This window comes from Bos taurus, chromosome 29 (assembly GCF_002263795.3).
Source record: "Bos taurus isolate L1 Dominette 01449 registration number 42190680 breed Hereford chromosome 29, ARS-UCD2.0, whole genome shotgun sequence".
Lineage (NCBI taxonomy): Eukaryota > Metazoa > Chordata > Mammalia > Artiodactyla > Bovidae > Bos > Bos taurus.
This window is the reverse complement of record NC_037356.1, coordinates 27,265,101-27,278,181: the sequence shown is the minus strand read 5'-3', so window position 1 is coordinate 27,278,181 and position 13,081 is coordinate 27,265,101. Positions and strand designations below refer to the sequence as shown.

At 36.5% G+C, this 13,081-nt stretch overlaps 1 protein-coding gene across 1 annotated transcript; it reads right to left on the bottom strand.

Annotated features, from left to right (window-relative positions):
- Positions 1 to 5,821: 5,821 nt before the first annotated feature.
- OR8G3E (olfactory receptor family 8 subfamily G member 3E) lies at positions 5,822 to 6,760 on the bottom strand. Its single transcript, NM_001389833.1, has one exon. It carries the CDS (start codon positions 6,758 to 6,760, stop codon positions 5,822 to 5,824), a length of 939 nt encoding a protein of 312 aa, NP_001376762.1.
- Between the last annotated feature and the right edge of the window lie 6,321 nt (positions 6,761 to 13,081).

Genomic DNA, 13,081 nt, shown 5'->3' with positions numbered 1-13,081 from the left:
TCTTCTTTAGCAACATCTCAGCTGAAAATATCTGAAATGTGACAACCAGTATCATTTCAGCTGAGATCTGATGATTTAATATTCCAGCTTTCTTCTCCCTGGACTTTGAACCCAGAGGACAGAAATGTAACTGCTTGGCAGACATCATGCTTATACCTCAGTAGGTTTTCCCCCTCCAGGAACCATTAGAAAAAGACTTTTTCTAATTTGGATAATCTTAGAGGTGAGAGTACAATGGCCTAAATACAAGTCAGGTACTCCACCACTGTGATCAGGGCATCAGGGTACCAAGATTGATCTATGCAATTTGACTTCATTATTTAAATGGTGGAGGTGAGAAAATGATTCTATTCTCCAAATCATAAAATGCTTTTGAACACAAACACTAGGTGTCTGCTATGCCAACCTTTTTAAAATATAATCATATATTTTGCATGTGCTCTTAATAGAATTCAAAGATGGTAGAGATGTGGGTGAGTAAAGTAAATGCAAAATAAAATAAGTAATTTTAGAGTTAATTCAATACTAGTCAACCAGTGTGATGCTTTTTTTGTGTGTGTGTGTGTATCAAAGTTTTATTTGATTAAACCATTTAAGTGCCTAATCTGGGCATAAATTAGCTGTTATATATTAACTGAATAACTGTTATACCCATAAAAGCATGGTTATCTTATGGCTTTTTTTTTTAACTAATTCATTTATTTTAATTGGAGGCTAATTACTTTACAATATTGTAGTGGTTTTTGCCATACATTGACGTGAATCAGCCATAGATATAAATTTGTCCCCCATCCTGAACTCCCCTCCTTCCTCCCTCCCCATCCCATCCCTCATGGTCATCCCAGCGTACAGGCCTTTAGTGCCCTGTCTCATGCATTAAACCTGGACTGGCAATCTATTTCACACATGGTAATATATATGTTTTAATGCTATTCTCTCATATCATCCCACCCTCGCCTTCTCCTGCAGAGTCCAAAAGTCTGATATTTATATCCGTGTCTCTTTTGCTATCTCGCATATAGGATCAGAGTTACCATCTTTCTAAATTCCATATATATGCGTTAATATACTGTATTGGTGTTTTACTTTCTGACTTACTTCACTCTGTATAATAGGCTTCAGTTTCATACACCTCATTAGAACTGATTCAAATGCATTCTTTTTAATATCTGAGTAATATTCCATGGTGTATATGTACCACAGCTTTTTTCTCCATTCATCTGCAAATGGACATCTAGGTTGCTTCCATGTCCTGGCTATTGTAAACAGTGCTGCGATGAATGTTGGGGTACATGTGTCTCTTTCAATTCTGGTTTCCTCGGTATGTATGCCCAGTGGTGGGATTGCTGGGTTGTATGGCAGCTCTATTTCCAGTTTTTTAACTTTTTCTGTTTTCTCATTGTTAGTGTATAGGAATGCAAGGGATTTCTGTGTGCTAATTTTATATCCTGCAACTTTACTATATTCATTGAGTAGCTCTAGTAATTTTCTGGTGGTGTCTTTAGGGTTTTCTATGTAGAGGATCATGCCACACTATTCTCTATAGTGACTGTACTAGTTTGCATTCCCACCAGCAGTGTAAGAGGGTTCCCTTTTCTCTGCACCCTCTCCAGCATTTATTGTTTGTAGACTTTTTGATAGCAGCCATTCTGACTGGCATGACATGGTACATCACTGTGGGATGCTGAAGCTGAAGCTCCAATAGTTTGGCCTCCTGATGCGAAGAGCTGAATCACTGGAAAAGACCATGATGCTGGGAAAGATTGAAGGCAGTAGAAAAATGAAGGGACAACAGAGGATGAGATGGTTGGATGGCCATCACTGACTCAGTGAACATGACTTTGAGTAAGCTCTGGGAGATGGAGTGCTGCAGTTCCTGAGGTCACAAAGTGTCAAACACGACTGAGTGATTGAACAACAACAATAATGAAAGGTCAGACACAGAAAGAATGTAAACAAAAGTATAAGCATATTTTCCTATGACTCTAAGTCCTAAAAAATATTCAGATACCCATAGAAGCCATTCTTTCGGTTCTGACAGGATACATTTTCTGATTTAGGTGAATACATATATTGTTTTTGTTCAGTCACTCAGTCATGTATGACTCTTTGTGACCCTATGAACTGAAGCACACCAGGCTTCCCTGTCCTTCACCATCTCTCAGAGCTTGCTCAAATTCATGTCCATTGAGTCAATGATGCCATCCAACCATCTCATCCTCTGCCATCCACTTCTCCTTCAGGCTTCAATCTTTCCTGGCATTAGGGTCTATTCTAATGAGTCAGGTGGCCAAAGTACTGGAGATTCAGTTTCAGCGTCAGTCCTTCCAATGAATATTCAGGGTCAATTTCTTTTAGGACTGACTGATTTGATCTCCTTGCAGTCCAGGGGACTCTGAAGAGTCTTCTCCAATACCACATTTTAAAAGCATCAATTCTTAAGCTTGTACTTCCAGTTTATGGAATCAAGATTGTACAAGCTGAAACAATCTAACAGAGTAAGAATCATGCCTGAGATGAGTGCTTTTATAAATCTTTTTTTTTTGGGAGGATAGGAGTTTTAATTGTAGCTGTTTTCCTTCTTTTATATTACTGATGAGAATTAAGTCAAATAATACAAGAGCACTTGGAAAATGAATGTCTGACATTGATAAATGAATGGGTAATGGAATACAAGGGTTCAGTTCAGTTCAATTCAATCTCTCAATTATGTCTGACTCTGTGTGACTCCATAGACTGCAGTAGGCCAAGCCTCCCTGTCCATCACCAACTCCCAGAGTTTACTCAAACTCATGTCCATTGAGTCAGTGATGCCATCCAACCATCTCATCCTCAACTTCAGCATCAGTCCTTCCAATAAATATTCAGGACTGATTTCTTTAGGATGGACTAGTTGAATCTTCTTGCATTCCAAGGGACTCTCCTGAGTCTTCTCCAACACCACAGTTCAAAAGCATCAATTCTTTGGTGCTCAGCTTTCTTTACATTCCAACTCTCACATCCATACATGACTACTAGAAAAACCATAGCTCTGACTAGATGGACCTTTGTTAGTATAGTAATGTCTCTGCTTTTTAATATGCAATCTAGGTTGGCCATAACTTTTCTTCCAAGGAGCAAGTGTCTTTTAATTTCATGGGTGCAATCACCATCTGCAGTGGTTTTGGAGCCCAAGAAAATAAAGTCTGTCACTGTTTCCATTGTTTCAGCATCTATTTGCCATGAAGTGATGGAACTCGATGCCATGATCTTAGTTTTCTGAATGTTGAGTTTTAAGCCAACATTTTCACTCTTCTCTTTCACCTTCATCAAGAGGCTCTTTAGTTCTTCTTCACTTTCTGCCTGTAAGGGTGGTATCATCTGCATATCTGAAGCTACTGATATTTCTCCTGACAATCTCAATTCCAGCTTTTGCTTCATCCAGCCCAGCATTTCACATGATGTACTCCACATGTAAGTTAAATAAGCAGTAAGGAAGAAAGTGCAATTGAAAATGAAGTTGTGTCCAACTTTTTGCGACCCCATGGACTGTACTCTACCAGGCTCCTCCATCCATGGGATTTTTCAGGCAAGAATACTGGAGTGGGTTGCCATTTCCTTCTCCAGGAGATCTTCCTGACCTAGGGATTGAACCCAGGCTCCCACAGTGAAGGCAGATGCTTTACTGGGTGAGCCACCAGGAAGTCCATACTAAAGTTGGTAGCTATTCCCTTCTCCAGGGAATCTTCCCAACCAAGGGATTCAACCCGGGTCTCCCACATTGCAAATAGATTCTTTACCAGCTAAGCCACAAGAGAAGCCCTAAATAAGCACAGTGACAATATACATCCTTGCTGTACTCCTTTCCTGATTTGTAACCAGTCTATTGCTCCATGTCCAGTTCTAACTGTTGCTTCTCGACCTGCATATAGATTTCTCAGGAAGCAGGTCAGGTGGCCTGGTATTCCCATCTCTTTAAGAGTTTTCCAGGTTTTGTGATCCACAGAGTCAAAGGCTTTGGCATAGTCAATAAAGTAAAAGCAGATTTTTTTTGGAACTCTTGCTATTTTGATGATCCAATGGATGTTGGCAATTTGATCTCTTTGACTTTTCTAAGTTCAGCTTGAACTCTAAATTCAGCTTGAACATCTGGTAAGTTCATGGTTCTCATAGCATTGGAGCCTCAGATGAATAAGGCCACACACTATCCAAAGAGCATGATCTTAATGAGTAAGATGGTTTATTTGGGAAAAGACTGAAGACAATTGAGTATCTAAAATATCATGTGAATTCATAGTTACAAGACAAATGTCCAGAAGCAGAAAAGCAATATTTCAAGTGGCAGAGAAGAGAAATTTCAAACACAAACCAACATGAAATAGCAATTAGTTGTGGTTACCCGGTGTACGAGACAGTAAAAGAGACACTGATGTATAGAACAGTCTTATGGACTCTGTGGGAGAGGGAGAGGGTGGGAAGATTTGGGAGAATGACATTGAAACATGTAAAATATCATGTAAGAAACGAGATGCCAGTCCAGGTTCAATGCACGATACTGGATGCTTGGGGTTAGTGCACTGGGACGACCCAGAGGGATGGTAGGGGAGGGAGGAGGGAGGAGGGTTCAGGATGGGAAATACATGTATACCTGTGGCGGATTCATTTTGATATTTGGCAAAACTAATACAATTATGTAAAGTTTAAAAACAAAATTAAATTAAATTTTAAAAAAAGGAAAAAAAAGAGAAATCTTGAAAAAAAATGAAATAGCAATTATTTGTAAATTATGGGGCAAAACAGCCTTAATCATACCACAGTGATAAAAATTAGCATATCAGCAGTTGCTCTGTAAGTAGCTATAGCATTGCAGTAAGATGTCAAGGTTGTTGAGGTTGCTTTTATAAAAACTTTTTTCTATCAAATATAGTAATTTAAGTCTCTAATATGAGACTATAGTAAGTATCCTTTGTTCTTGTTTTGATTAGGTAGGTTAGATATATCTTGATTATTTTTATGATACTAGATGAAATAAAAGTAAAAATAGCATTAAGGAGATCTAGAGGAAAGCAACACAGTCTTATAGAGAACTGAAGTTGCTTGATGTGTAGAAGAAAATTCCTAGGGAAACCTTAGTTCATGCATATTCAGTCATGTCTGACTCTTTGCGCACACCATGGACTGTATCTAACCAGGCTCTTCTGTCCATGGGATTTTTTCAGACAAGAATAGTGGAATGGGTTGCCATTTCTGCCTTCAGGGAATCTTCCCAGCCCCGGCATCAAACACTTGTCTCATGCATTGGTAAATGGGTTCTTTACTACTAGCACTACCTCCCACAATTACATGGGGCCAAAGAATCATCTTGAGAAAAATCATAGGTCTTGGAAACAAACAAGCTAGGCTTTACCACTTGTTATATTTAGGACTGTGGGCAAATAATCAAACTAAATTCGACTAGGGTTTACTCTGATATAGGCTGTGAATATAAATAAAGTTATCCATTTCAAATGCTGGAAATAGTGCATAATATTTAATAAAATTTTGATAACATAGTTACTAGGATTGTTTTCAAAATCTTCATTCCCTCCTCTATGTTGTTCTTGGCATTATCATTGCAAATAAAACTAAGACTCCTTTAACCCTCAAGGGTTTTTAGAATATTATTCATAATCACAGTTTCTGATTTTATATATAATGACTTTAATATATGTTGAAGAAGAGGCCTGAGGTAGAATTTTGGATATATATTTTTTATATGTCACTAAGTTTCCCAAATCAATAAACTCAATACATATTATATGTCAGGGAGCAAAAGGACTTCTGTGTCATCATGATAGTGATTCTATTCATACACATTTTTCAATCTCCAGAATTTTTTCAGGGCAAGTTTGACATCCTTGTTATGCAGACTGTAAATCAGAGGATTCAGCATAGGTACAATGCAGGTATAAAACACAGAGGACACTTTACCTTGATCCATGGAGCTCACAGATGATGGCTGTAGGTATGTAAATGTCGCAGATCCAGAAAAAACAGCAACAGCTGAAATGTGAGAGCTACATGTGCTGAAGGCTTTGGACCTGCCCTCAATGGAGTGGATTTGGAGGATGCTGGAGAGAATGAAGATGTAGGAAGCAAGGATGGTTAAGGAAGGTATCACAATGTTAAATGCACTCAAGACTAGAACCAATAATTTGTTGATGTAGGTGCTAGAACAAGATAGCTCCAAGAGTGGAAAAAGATCACAGAAATAATGGTTAACCATCTTGTTCTTGCAGAAAAAGACTCTCAACATAAAGCCTGTATGGATTGTAGACCCGATGAAGCCCAAAATATAAACTCCCACTGTGAGGCGGAAGCAGATGTGGTAAGACATGATGACATTATAAAGCAAGGGGTTACAGATGGCAACATAGCGGTCAAATGCCATTACAGCCAACATGTAACCCTCTGCAATGATAAAAATGATGAAGAAATAGAGCTGAGTCATGCATTCAGTGTAGGAGATAATATTCTTCTCTGTCACAAAACTCACCAGCATTTTGGGGGTTATGACAGTGGAATGACAGAAGTCGATAAAGGACAGGTTGATGAGGAAGTAATACATTGGGGTGTGCAGGTGAGAACTGAGCCCAATCAGTGTGATCATGCCCAAGTTCCCCACCACCGTGACCACATAGATTCCTAGGAAGAGGAAGAAAAAGAGCAGCTGGAGTTGTGGCTGTTCTGTGAGACCAGCAAGGATGAACTCAGTCACTAAGGAGTGATTTCCAGGGTCCATTATCTTCTCAGTCCGTTCTAAGTCTATAAAAGAAAATCACCATACTTTAGTGTGGGTATGTTCATGCATGTGTATGCACATGTGTATGTGTTATAGGGGAGAGTAATTCTATGGAGATCACTATTTGATCCCTTCTCAGAAGAGATTCACAATCTCTTCTGGGATTTCTCAAGTCTCTCTTGTTTCTCTGGGACAAAAATAAAATGATCCTGGTTGAATCAGAGAAGGAAATATAAACTCTACAAACTTTATAATTCAAGCACTTCATAACTTTATCAGAGGCAACCCCAATTTCTGAATTTTGAAAATCATCAGAATGGGCTTCTGTGGTAGCTCAAGTGAGTCTGCCTGCAATGCATGAGATGTGTGTTCAATTCCTGGGTTGGGATGATCTCCTGGAGAAGGGAATGGCAACCACTCCAGTATTCTGGTCTGTAGAATCCCATGGACTGAGGAGCCTGGAAGCTACAGCTCATGGGATCACAAAGAGTCGGACACAACTGAGTGACTAAGCACTAAGCACACACTTCCATTTCTGAGTACTTTTCTTTCCTTCCATATTCTATATGTGTATATTAACATATGCATGTCAAATGGCATAATATTCATTTCACTCACAATAAGTGATAGGAGTACACGTCTTCTGTAGTTAATACAGAAGATTCATAAATCTTTGAAAAGTAACTTTATTACTTTTAATTGTATTAGTCTCAGCTGCTTTCCTTACTAGAATCCCACTTCAAAATATCTGAAGCACTGGAAGACTACCACCTGAGGGTTGCTGTTTAATATGGCAGCTTCCTTCTCCCCAGAACATGACTCCAGAGAGCAGAAACATAATTTATTGGCAGACATCATGCTTATATCTCAATAGCTTTTCAAACTCCAGAAGTCATCTTCTCTTGTTCTAATTTAGATAATCTTTTGCATGTGTGTGTGCAAGCTAAGTTGCTTCAATCGTGTCTTTGCAACCCTATGGACCGTAGCCCACCAGGCTCCTCTGTCCATGGGATTCTACAGGCAAGAATACTGGAGTGGGTTGTCTGCCTTCCTGCAGGGGATCTTCCCAACCCAGGGATCAAACCCTCTACTCTCTTATGTCTACCTGCATTAGCAAGCTGGTTATTTACCACTAGCAATATCTGGGAAGCCCTAGATAATCTCAGGAACCAGGACAGGTTCCTAAAAGTAGGGCAGGTATTCCATCACTGTGACCAGGGTGGCAGTATAGTCAGATTGATCAATGCAATTTGAACTTCATGGCAATGGTAGAGGTGAGAAAAATATTCATATTCCAAAAATATAAGAAAGGTTTTTAAAGGAAAACAGAAGATTCTATGCTGGTCTTTGTGTGTGTGTGTGTGTGTGTGTGTGTGTGTGCAATCATGTATTTTGCGTGTGCTCTGTATAGAATTCAAAGATGGTAGAGATGTAGGTAAGTAGAGTGCATGCAAAATACAATTAAGAATTTTAGTTTAAATGCAATTTTGGGTAATATTGGTCAATTGTGTGATTTTTTTAAGAGACCAATATATGTTTAGTTTACATTTGCAAAGAAGATGAGCAGATTCTAGGAAATGGAAATTTATATTCTTACTTAAAACTGAAACAGTAGTTGGATTACTATGTTCAGTCTGACGTACAATACTTAATGTAACAGGAAAACTAGACAGTTTCAGAAAAATGATCTAGAAATCTGTCATTTTAGAATGTCTGAAAAAAACTGAAGATAGTTTTGGAGTGAAGCAAAAATTCATGTAGCATAGGATAGTTAACTCATGGCCCAAAATATTGCTTTACTTAAGACATATTGGTGTCATTGTATATACCATCAAGAGACTGAAGTAAAACTAACTGCTTGAAATTACAGGTGAAATATTTGGGTTCAGACTGAAATGAGTATTCCAACTCTCAGACATAACTAAGTCTTAGTCAAAGTTTTGCTTTCAGCCTGAATAACTAGTTACTTAGCAGATATATTGTTAATGACATAAGGACTTGATGGCTGGTTGGATTAAATAGTCTATTACATCTCTTCCAATTTCAATGTTTAACGAATTTATAATTATTATAGGTTCTGATACTAAGATAGTAATGGATTAAAACTTCATATCAATTCCATACTTGCTCTATGACCTTGGGTTAATTACATCTACTGTCCAGTTCTCTGAAAAAACAAAAATACTAATATCTCTTTCATGTGAAAATTAAGTGGATCTTAGTAAGAAAATATTGTTATTTTACTTTTGATATATTGTTTCTTTCCAATATATCTTTTGTTTAACCAACATTTTCATTCCTGAATGATGGCCAATGTTTTAAATTTTCTTCTCCTTAGCACACCTTCTTCTTGCCTCTTTTACATTAACACATATGGTAATACATATTTGAAGATTTTTACTGAATATTAGCTTCCTAAACTATCAATATTTTCCATAGTGACTAAATAAGTTCACATCAATTTCTTTGTCATTCAAAGATTTATATTGTCTGACAGCTAAAGAAATATTTTCTTATTAATGTTGGAACAGCTATCATAATTTATTTCACAAAAAGCATAGTAGGCTCTCATTTTTAATTCATCAAATTCCTTTAGCTTTTCTCAGTCTACCCCCTTATCCTGTGAAACCTATTTAATAGTAAAGGCACTGTAATCAAGGTCCTTAAAAAGTGCAAGACACAGTTAATAAGAACATTTTCTATGTGCCCAAGAATACATTTCTTATGTCACATTTAGCATGTACTTTAATCTCTATTAATTTAGTTATCTACTAGTTTTTCTTCTGTACCTGATGAGTAACTCAAAACAGTGCCTTCCATACAGAAAGTACTGATAAATATGATATTTTAATAAAATGATTGAAAATTTTGTGAAAAGTTAACATAGACTCCACAAAAATGAATGAAGCTCTCAGACGTGCCAGAGTTGAAGTGAGTAAACAAAGTGTGTTGAATTTCTTCAACAGGGGAAAGGTAGGTGGTAAAATATTACTTGTTTGGGAGTTGACTATTCGAGTGAGGACAGGAAGAGATAGAAAAAATAGCTACCTGTATCTGTTAGTACACGAGGAGGGAGCTAGAGATCTAACATTTAAAAAGTTAGGACTGGGTTTAAGACACTTCCTCCTTAAAAATTCTGAATTGTGATTTTCTCCTATACTTATATGAAGGCAAAAATGATTCTGATGATGCCAGCGGATAGTTATGAGTACCAACCTTGCAGGACTCTTTGGTGTTGAGGGTCATAGCCTAAAAGCGTCTGTGATAATAATTCTGTGTCACTAGTCGATCTCTGATGAAGCTGATGGCCCTCTGCAAAAGTTAGTTGATAGATGAGGATTTTATACTCTGGATATCAATGCTAAGTGTCTGATGATGAGGAACAAACAATGATTAATTATCTCCCACTAGAATCTTACCCCACAACTGTGGCTCCTGGGAAAACAAATAATTAGAATTTCCCTCTTTCCCTATTGGCTCTCAAATGTTGAACAGTGTCACATAGCTTTGGTTATTTTTTCTTGTTAGGTTATTTATCGTAAACAAGGATGTAATAGATCTTGTTAGAGCCCACTAAATTTCATGTCAAACTAATTAAAAGTTCAAAATTTCATGAAATTATAAAGACATACACTAAAGTAATGTCTTAAAGTGGTTTTTCACAAGGGGAAAATAGAAAATTGAGGGAAACAAACTTTATATGTAAGATTTGAAATTTCTGTTTTCATATATAATACTAACTGTATTTATATATGATGCTGCTGCTGCTGCTAAATCGCTTCAATCGTGTCTGACTCTGTGCGACCCCATAGACGGCAGCCCATGAGGCTCCGCCATCCCTGGGATTCTCCAGGCAAGAACACTGGAGTGGGTTGCCATTTCCTTCTCCAATGCATGAAAGTGAAAAGTGAAAGTGAAGTCGCTCAGTCGTGTCAGACTGGTAGCAACCCCATGGACTGCAGCCCACCAGTCTCCTCCATCCATGGGATTTTCCAGGCAAGAGTAGTGGAGTGGGGTGCCAATATATGATGATACATTACTAAAACAAAAGTACTTGGATATTTTAACTTGGGACTAACTAAAAGCATCTTATAGCTATTGCCATAACCCTGTGAGAAGTTCCTAACAAATCTAAAATCAAAGGATGATGACTAATAATTTTATAATTTCCCCAATAATTATAAAAGATATGTTGAAGAACAAGATACAGATACATGTGTTCTAAAGATTATTTTAGTTTTATAATATTAAATAGTTTTATTTATTAGGAAATAAAAAGTATATTTAATATCTTTATTCAAAAGACTCATGCAAATGTGGTACCTGAATTGACACACTATTCACCAATTTGGAGATATTTTGCTTGAGGGACTAGGTATAAATAATGCTTCACTGAATATGCTTAAAGTCCAAGTGCTTTTGTACATCTCCTGATCCACCATTTACTGCTGGTAAACTTGGACCAGCAACCTCATTATCTATTTAGCAGAGATATAGCACCTGAAGGGCTTCTCTGATGGCTCAGATGGTAAAGAATCTGCCTGCAATGTGGGAGGCCCAGGTTCGATCCCTGGTCAGGAAGATCCCCTGGAGGAGGGCATGGCAATCCACTCCAGTATTCTTGCCTGGAGAATCCCTGTGGACAGAGGATCCTGGAAAGCTACAGGCCATAGGGTTGCAAAGAGTGAGATATGACTAAGCAACTAAGCACAGTATAGAGCACCCTGAAGAATAGTAGTAACAATAATAATAATTGTTTAGTTATAGTTGTTACAATATGCTATTAATTAGAAAGTAAGTGGTAATTACACACCTCAAAATACAATCATCAATTATAATGTTTAAAATATTCATCTCTTTTGTTTTTAAGAGGCTATAAAAAGTCATCAAATTAAGGGATATAGAATCATATATGCAGTCTCCTATTCTGTTAGTATATAGATTATTTTATGATTACATGCCTCAATGTAAAATTTAAAAAGAATTTCACTTGATTAAAAATAAGAAAAGTAGAAACAGAAAATCTGAAATGTCTACTTAACGGCTAAATAAAGATGAACTTAGGGGGAAAAAAAGATGAACTTGAAATGAATTTTACAAATAAGCATGAAGGCTGAACTATTCAACTTCTGGAGAAAAGACTAAAGAAAATAAAAAATATTGGAGTAGCTTGATAATTCTTAGAACACAGATTAACCATATAGCTTTGACAAACTCTGTTTTGTCCAACTTAAAAACTATTCTTTAAAAGACTCTAATTAAAATAAATAAATTTAAATTCAAAAAAAAGAAAAAGACAAAAGAAAATGTTCTAAAATATTAGCAATATAAAGACAGTAAAAAGAAAATTCAATCAACATTGCTGGAAGAAAAACAGAATTACATTTTTATTCTCTCTACAGAAAATGATTACACATTGTCCTATGAAGAGATACTTCAAAATTTGTACTTCCTTGTGATTTCTTTTCCTTATGGAAATTAAAAATTAATTTTACTTAGTAAAAAGAAAAAATAAAAAAATAAAAGACATCATTAGAAAATTAAAACAAGCCACCATGGCATGTTATTGAAAATGTGTAAACAATACAGATAAGACAATAACATGAAGATTATCAAGCCAATGAAAAATAGAAAAACTGTCTGAACAGATATATTATAGAAGACGATAAAGGAATAGTTAACAAGTTCATAAAAAACAATAAAATCAGTACTCATTAGGATATGAAAGCTAAAGGTAAACCATAGGGACAAACCACCATATACCTATACTGAATTAGCATTAAATACATAAGTAAATAACAGACAAACAAAAACCTACAATTGCAAAACTTTGAGACAATATGAACCTTCTAGAGAGGATATAGAGCTACCACTTTGGAAAACTGTACAGCAATTTTAGAAAGTCAGGTATACACTTATGTTATAACCTAGCACCTCTACTCCTTGGTAATTTACCCAAGAGAAATGTACACATATGTATACACTAAAACTTGTACAAAAATGAGCATAGAAGATTTGGTTCTAACAACCCAATGGAAACAGCCCAAATATTTAACTAATGAATAGGTAAATGAATTGTGATATGTACTTGTATGCACAGGGTGGAATACCATTTATTAATAAAAGTAGTAAATCACAAATGCAAGCAGAAATATGGACTAATCTTAAAAATGGCAAGTTGTCTAAAATGAGCAAAACATAAAAGAGTACCTACTGTATAATTCCATTTATATGGGAGTCTAGAAATCTAGAAAAGTAGAACTAATAATCTGCAGAGTAGAAATGAGGTCATTTCCAGACTGCAGTGGAGTGTGGGAGAAT

Coding starts and splice junctions, on each gene's coding strand:
- OR8G3E (NM_001389833.1), bottom strand. CDS start 6,760: ATGGACCCTGGAAATCACTCCTTAGTGACTGAGTTCATCCTTGCTGGT.